This window comes from Rhyacophila brunnea, unplaced genomic scaffold, assembly GCF_057557595.1.
Source record: "Rhyacophila brunnea isolate RB1 unplaced genomic scaffold, BYU_Rbru_1.0 scaffold_20, whole genome shotgun sequence".
In the NCBI taxonomy this organism is placed as follows: Eukaryota; Metazoa; Arthropoda; class Insecta; order Trichoptera; family Rhyacophilidae; genus Rhyacophila; species Rhyacophila brunnea.
The window spans coordinates 11,903,887-11,912,147 of NW_028232860.1; the positions used below are offsets into that span (position 1 = coordinate 11,903,887).

At 33.4% G+C, this 8,261-nt stretch overlaps 1 protein-coding gene across 2 annotated transcripts; it reads left to right on the forward strand.

The window, feature by feature from the left end:
* On the forward strand, positions 1-8,261 carry mRpL9 (mitochondrial ribosomal protein L9). 2 transcript variants are annotated; one of them, XR_015070773.1, is made up of 6 exons: positions 5-155; positions 959-1,118; positions 1,601-1,764; positions 3,659-3,859; positions 5,626-6,898; positions 7,153-8,261. XR_015070773.1 is itself a non-coding variant. In XM_085948090.1 (5 exons), exons 1-5 carry the CDS (start codon positions 81-83, stop codon positions 5,788-5,790), a joined length of 765 nt encoding a protein of 254 aa, XP_085804216.1. In that variant the 5' UTR covers positions 1-80; the 3' UTR covers positions 5,791-8,261. The 2 variants fall into 2 exon arrangements, 1 of the variants encoding a protein (XP_085804216.1); XM_085948090.1 differs by having other exon boundaries at positions 1-155; positions 5,626-8,261.

Sequence of the window (8,261 nt, forward strand, 5' to 3'; positions counted from 1 at the left end):
GTCTATTAAATTCCGGTTTTGAGGTTATCTTACTGTCAACTGTATTACAAAAGTGCTAAAGTGTAGAAACCTGAGAGAAAATGTTTAAAACTCTTACTGGCTTCACCCAATTCAGTTATGCTGCCAATGTTGGCCTCAATTTGCAACAAACAAGGGTATATCCAATACTTCTTCCCATCATAACATTATACTAAAGCTAGGAATGGCAGATTACATACATACCTATATTGAATACTTTAATATTATAAAAAAAAACATTTTTTCCAAATGCAATTTATTCATGACATAGTTCATTATTAATTCAGTATTTCTGTTACATACTACTTAAAAAGAAATAAGTGCTTCTAAATCCAATAATATTATATATCTTACTCAGTACTTCTTTGAAAGCAAACCCTACATGCCTAATATTACTGACAGTAACACCGCGTCAGTGAACTGACAGTATCTATGGAAATGGCATGCATCAATGATCATTCTCTACTTACAAACATTTTACCACATTGCATTTAAAGTATGACCAACAGCTACCACTACCATCTAAGTTTAGAGTTTCGTGTCATGGCCTGATTATTAGTGGGCCTTGGCCAATACTGATATCAAAATATTCGAATATGCATTTGTTCATTCAATCACTCCACCCATTACAGCGTTACACAAACACGGGTCACCTGTGTCCAGCCACCGGTGTGTCGAGATGCCGCATTTACATATAAATAAACGTGAGACATATGTGTCTCCGTCTGAATGCACCCATTCATTTATGTGTAAATGCGGCATCTCGACACGCCGGTGGCTGGATACAGGTGTGCCGTGTGAAACGGCTGTAATACTGATTGTGTTCAGGTAGCTTAGATAATTATGCACTTTTTTTCTTATTTATCACGTTCCATTGTTGAAATTATACCCTGCTATGAATTTGTATATAAAAATTATGACATATCTTGTCTTTTTTTAGAATACTTTTGTTTTAAAGCGTCGCTTTGCACCACGCTTGCATAAAAAAGGATATGCGCCCCAGAAACTGAAATCGAGTGATTTCATTTATGATTTGGTTGTCAACAAAAATGTGCTCCCGCATCCACCGATTAGTGTTATTCTTACGCAGTATGCGAAAGGTATGAATATTTTGTAATTGATTGAAAAGGCAAAAAAATTAAACAACCAAAGACGCTGAATTTTTTTTCCTATTTATTTAGACTGAACCTGAATATCTGAAAGTAAGACTAATACTTAGATTAGCCGCATGTCATTTGTATTGCAGAATCATTTGTGTTAAACTTTAATATAATATGTAGTGTTCTGCTCAAGCTCAGATAGGTAATATATTTTGAGCGTATGTTACGTTTATAAATGTTTAGGAAAATACATAATTCAAACTTATTGCTTATTTATAAACTAATTATATCAAACTAATTGAGCTTTTTAAATTTCATCGATTTAGTGTACCTATTCATCAGTAGTAAGTAATATTGGGTTATCTTCTTATTTCCCGTAAATATATCTGACAAGCGTGGTTACTCCACAGCCTACCTCTTTCCAAAAGTTACCCTTCGCCACTGAGCCATACTCAATAAATGATGTGAAACAAACATTTCAGGTCTTGGAAATAGAGGAGACATTTTGGAAATGAGACCACAGTTTGCGTATGAGAGGTTTTTGTTACCTGGATTGGCGGTGTACAATACTCCAAAAAACGCTGTGAAATATCCAAAAGCTAAAGTCGGCGAAATAGACCAATTTAGTTCGCCACATGTGGAAAAAGTGAGTACCATGACAACCGCCTTATTACTGATTCCGTAAACCATCAAATCTATTTCACAATAATACTTTACTCCAAAATCATTAAAAATAGTAATAAAATTAGTGCTATGATGTATTCCAAGGGTCTAGGAAGATTTGGCGCCGGGACAACACAACGCCACGCAATTCGAAAATAAATAGACGTTATTTACTTATAGGTACTTTTAAAAAAAAAAAATTTATATTGTTATTTATATTTAAATTATTGCATTATGACTTAATAGTTGGTGAGAATTTAAATATGCACACGTTAATAATGATTTAATCGTGCATATGTTTAAGTTCCAACGAAAAAAGAGTTTTTTATTTTTATATAAAGCCTCATAGGCCATCCATGGACTGAAACCGTATGCGGTTTTGAACCGTGTGCCATACTAAGCTTATCTTTTCTATTCATGGAAATATATTTTCACAAAGTATATTATAAGCATCTGATCGTATCCGTTTATACCATACACCTACACTTCGAAATTTAGTGAAAATATATTTTCATGAACAAAAATCATAAGTTTAGTATGGCACACGGATCTAAACCGCATACGGTTTCAGTCCATGGATGGCCTCTTTGGCATGGTAATTATCAATCCGCAATAAAAAAAAAACATTATTAATCCTTAAGAGTAAAATGAATTAAAGCTACTAAGTAGTAGATATAAACAGATTAAAATTCCTCGTCTACGTTCTGTATACGTGTCTACGACAGTGTGGCGTCCAATTGTTCTGGCGTCCAGTTGTCCCATTCCCGTATTCCAAGAATTAATTATCTCGGGGATTGAAATGCTAAAAATCATGTTTCAATACCTTAGTTCTATAGGGAAACAACTCAAAATACCTTGTTCTAAGATAATGGCATTTGAAAATTTTGCACAAATTCTCATTTCAATGCACATTAATTAGATAAAGCCCAACAATGGTAACTTCAGGCGCAGCGGTTAGCAGAAGCATTACGCAAAATATTTTCAACGAAATTATTATAATGAACTTTTTTTTTTATTCAGCTAATAATTCACAAGATATAAGAATGTAACAATCTTTTATTGAACATACGTAATTTGAAAATACTTCTGAGATGTATTACCACTAGAAAAAATCTTTTTCAGAAAAATATGACACCCAGCAGGTTTGAACCTGTGCCCCCCGGGGTTCACGTCCACTAAGCTAATTGCGACGAAGTTAACTAATATTTTTACAATACTCTATAAAATAATTTTTCTCTTCAACACAAAACATTTGCGTGCCATAGGTTCGCCATCCCTGCTCTAAAATATGTTTTCTAAATTGTGTTACTTATTGGCAATCGGCCCTTGTATTTTAAATGAAAGTATTAAGTTACCTTAATTACTAACCGGTATCAGGATCACTCCAAATTTTTGTTATAACAAACTTGCACTTACGTAATTTTAATATATTTTTTTTATTCAACAAATAATTTGCAAGATTTGAGAATGTAACATTCTTTTATTGAACATGCATAATTTGAAAACAATAAATATTTATCATATTATTGTTGCAATCTATCCGTGTCCACCCATATACTTTTAAGGTGTTTTGTACAATTTCAAACTGACACAGATGTTAATGACGCATCGCGACTTCCTATGCAATCACAGTCGTAACACTGCGATGATCTCAGATCTAGAAATATCTATATTAATATAAGAAACAGTGTTTATGCTGTTAGGTGGTTGGAATAAATCTCTTTCATTTTAGACGTCACGGTTTTCATAAGTAGGACATGAAAATTTATTATATTTCTGTCTTATAATGACTTCTGTGATATTAAGGTTATAATATCAAAATTTAAATAATATATTGGTTGGTTTTTCTCACATGTTTATTTTTATAATTATTCCAGTTGATTACCATCTTACAAACCTTTGTATTAAATGTAACGATGAGCAAAATACAGCCATGGGTGATGGAACCGTGGCATATTAGAGCTGCGTTTAGGATGCAGGGATGCCATGTGCCGGAACACGCCATTGGAATGCCGTCTGCTGAAATTAGAGGGCCCGACCTATCACTGCAGAACAAGGAGTTCTTTGTCACAGTTACAGTTAGTATATTTTGTATTGCTGTTTTTTTATCCTGGCGTTACAACCCGACATGATCATAGTCTCTTCTAGTGTCTTATTATCCAGGTCTATTTAAAGTCGCTTCCCTTCAGTTTCGAACGTCCATGGTCTTTAAATCCAACTTCACACTATCCCGCCATCCTGTAAAATATCGACTAGGTCTTCATTTGCCTTTCTTCTTCCTGAATGTCAGTTTCTTTTTCATATGTGACTCGTTCATCTTATTACATAGCCCAATTTTTATGGACTGTATGATGTGCGGGTTTTTGTATATTGCCTACAGCTTGTTGTATCTCAACCCTATGTGTCATGAGTTTGAAGATGTCATGTAATATGCTCTGCTCAAATGACCCCATCACTCATATTTTTGATCGTTCACCAGCCAATACCTCGGAATGTGGCACCTTAGAGGCCATCCATAGATGGAAACCGTATGTGGTTTTGTCCCATGTGATATACCAAACTTATGATTTCTATTCATGGGAATATATTATTTTCACTAAGTATATAAGTTTAAACGTATACCGTATATAAATGGATACGGTCAGACATAGTTAGTGAATATATATTTCCATGAATAGAAATCATGAGTTTATATGTCACACATAAGGTACAAAAAAGTCGGTTTCAATTTATGGACGTCCTCTTAGTTGGACCTAAGTGATATGTTATGTTGCCTCCCAAAATTCTTCCCTTTATTTCTTTACTTTTTTTATACATGCAAAACATATACTATGCCTAGACTAGATATATCTGTGCGTGAACATATGAACATTTATGAACACTTAAAATGTTGATACAAGTGTCCAAGTTCATTCCACTGCATGAAAAACATTGTTTACCTACAAATGTTCTTTGTCTAGACTGGGCAATAAAGAGAAAATATTTACAAAAGCGTTTGAGCATAACAGTTTCGGAAAAATGCATCCCAATTCTTACAATGGACATCAGATAGATTCATACCAAAAAAATGTGTTATGAATGGAAATTAACACGTAAATTATCAATCCATGTCTCCTTGGGAGAGTTTTAAATGAAGTGCCATTGCAATTATACAAAACCAAGGAACACAAAATAATAAGAATACCTTCTGGGTATGGCTGTAACAAGGTATGATTCTTGAGCGTGGAGAATTATAAGATAAACTTAAACACATGTTAAAAGATATGTTATTTTCAATATTTACGTCTGTATTATAAATATGCATTAAAGTTTGTCACACGTATTCAGTATTCGTAATATTTGAAGACACTTAGTACAGCCCCACGATGGCAGAGCGACTTAAGCATCAGCTTATAATGTCATGGGTCCCAGGTTCGAATCCTGGGTCTTTTAAATACACATATTGATTTTCAATTTGTGTTTGGAGTCCGACTATGGACCTAATAGGTTGAGAAAATGGCTAACATCCATTTCTCATAAAAACAAAAATCTGTTAATATAATCCTCCACCCTGTGGAGGTCCATATGATTCTATTAGGAATTATCGGATATGGTCAAAAGAAGAAGTGTGCGTAATAAAGTTATAAACCGAATCTGGCCTCAAGATGTTGGTCCATGGTTACTGGCTTTCACATTTCTCTTCTGTGCTTGGTCATAATTAAGTCATAAACGAAAACTGCATTTGAAATCCTGGTCTATGCTGTCTGGTCTTCACATGTCTATCTTATTAATCCGTTCTGGATATAAAACTATAATTAAATAAAATATGGACATACAATTAAAATCTAAATAATTTAATTTTCAGTTAAACGGAGTGGAGAAAGTGAACGTGGTGTGCAGGGTGAACCAATGGGCGAACGAATTAGAAAATATACCCTTACTAGAGCTGCCAACCTATGAACCGTTGTTCGCCGAGCAAGCAGAAACTTTGAGTAAAATACAAGCAAACAGACTTGCGGAGTCATCTTGATATTCTGGAAGTGGACAGTTGTTATGTTAATGCTTTCTTTACATTGTATTTATATAGTTTAACATAGATTTCATTAGTTTTGCATTAAATGTATACTGTCTATTGAACACACAAATGTGGCGGTACTGTTCACTGTGTTTGACATCTAATCATTCATTTTAGTTAAGAATATAGTCGATTCTGCTTAATTGGGACATATGGCTCTCTCAATTATTAATTGAATTCCACATAAAAATATTTGAGTTGCTTAGTCGCCGAACCCGCTGGACGACTTTTCAATAAAATTAGTTTTGAATGTAAGTATGTGCTATATCAATAGGTTTAGCCTATCGAGGTGTGAGTTTTAAATTCTGCCATGTTTCATCAAAAAATTAAAACGAATATTGACTTGTGTCACCAAATCCGCTTTAGGATAAATAACAGGTTACTGAATCCGCTCTACATAGCCGACGAATCAGACGCCACAAGTCAAACCATGATTTTTAGCATACATTAAAATCGCTATACAAACGTCACCACTACTAGCATCAACATCAATGTAAATGGACAATACAGTTTTTCATGATTTACTCGAAATTCAAAAAAACCTCCAGAGTGGGTTTAGCGACTAAGCAACTCATTTATCTCTCGTAATTCTATAGAATAATAGCCAGGAAAATAATAATTTATAAAATAAAAGCATTTTTACTTGAAAGTGTCTAATCATTTCTTGGCATCTTGGCAAGGGTCATAAATTCACACATAAGTCACACACATGAGGTGATTGTAGAGGTAACTGAATACGTACGGTAGTGGTAGACTCCTACAGGTCTAACGATCGGTTCTGCGCCATACTGACACAACTCTAAACATTATGTGATAATATGTGTCGCTGAATTTCAAAACCCGCTGTAACACTTTTTCATTATTTTGAGAAAATCAATAAAAACTTTTTAAACTAAAAAGGTTTTTGAATGTTATACATAGTGTTATAGTGGGAATTGATAGACGCATTGATTTTGTTTCATAAATGGCAGTCAATAGCGAATTTTGAAGGAGGCGATCATAACGATAATAACGAATCCATTGATGTATGTATTTTAATTATCTCAAAAAAGTGTTATAGCAGGTTTTGAAATTTAGCGACACATATCGCACCGTGAGTGTAAAACCAAGGCATCTGCAAAAGACATATTTTGGATATATTAGGGTTTGAAGTCTTCGCTTTGTTACGAGAAATAGAGTTTCTAAAAAAAAAACCATAATATTTGGTTTATATCTACATTATATTGCATGTTCTTTTAATTACTTCACTTTTACATTATCAAGTTCACGACTTTTGCAGTTGTTTTGCATTTTATCTCGAAATTGAAAAATTTGCAGATGCCTTGATTTTACACTCACGGTGCGATATATTGTAATGTGTACCATAATATTATGTATTGTGATCTTATATTTACTGTCGGAATTAAGCGGAATATTGTCCCAATCAAACGATGTAACTTTTTGTTAATTCCTTGGTTTGGTTTCCGTTCTTGTTTTGATTCAGATAGCGACCGCCCCAATTAAGCAGAATCGTCTGTATACTATTACAGTTATTGTATTTAATGTCTTACTATTTATAGAGCTCCATAGATTAGCCTTCTTGCCACCAGACATGGACTGCATTGTATCCAAAGAATTTGGACTGTGGATTGAAAGAGTCTTATACGAATTTCATATTAGGAGTTTTGAAGATAGTTTGATTTTGATTCGAATGATTATAACTATGCTTGTATTGGTACATAACAAGTTCATTATTTTCTTCTTCTATTGGCAGTACTGAAAACGAAATGGTGACTCGTGTTATAGTTTGAATTGTATTGCTTTGTTTACATAACCCATGTACAAATCTCTACATGTTTAATGTGATTATATCACTTGAGGCTTGTTGATTATTTGTTGTATTCTTGGGCTATGATCCTGTTTGCAATACTCTTCCTCCTTTCTCAATATTTCAGACTCATTCTTACAAGATAATGTGGTAAATGTTAGGTGTTTGAATGCAAACTCTGCTCAATGAGATATTTGTATTAAATTGATGTTATTTTAAAGTGACAACAAACATTTATCCAGATGCTATATAGCCTTACAATTATTGTATCTTGGCTACGGACCTATAGGACTATAAAATCGTAGTCAAGATATATGTTGGTTTTAGTGTTGTTGTTAGTCTACGTTGAATCCTGTGTCAAATATTTCATACAAATAAAACTGCAAAGGATAAAAGCGTTTTTGTTGTATTGGTTGGTTATCCACTACTTATAAGCACTAAGTGTGTGAGATTTTATTATCTACATTAGACATAATTACTCTTGACTAAGATGACAATCAGACTAATTTCTATTGTCTTAAGACATTTATTGCAAACTATAGATTGTATAAAATATTATTATTTTGTCATGTACCTATGTATTCATATCTGTTGATTTGTTGTCATAATAAAATAGATT

Coding starts and splice junctions, on each gene's coding strand:
- mRpL9 (XM_085948090.1), top strand. CDS start 81: ATGTTTAAAACTCTTACTGGCTTCACCCAATTCAGTTATGCTGCCAAT. Junction 1,119..1,600: donor TCTTACGCAGTATGCGAAAG/GTATGAATATTT, acceptor CAAACATTTCAG/GTCTTGGAAATAGAGGAGAC. Junction 3,860..5,625: donor AGTTCTTTGTCACAGTTACA/GTTAGTATATTT, acceptor TTTAATTTTCAG/TTAAACGGAGTGGAGAAAGT.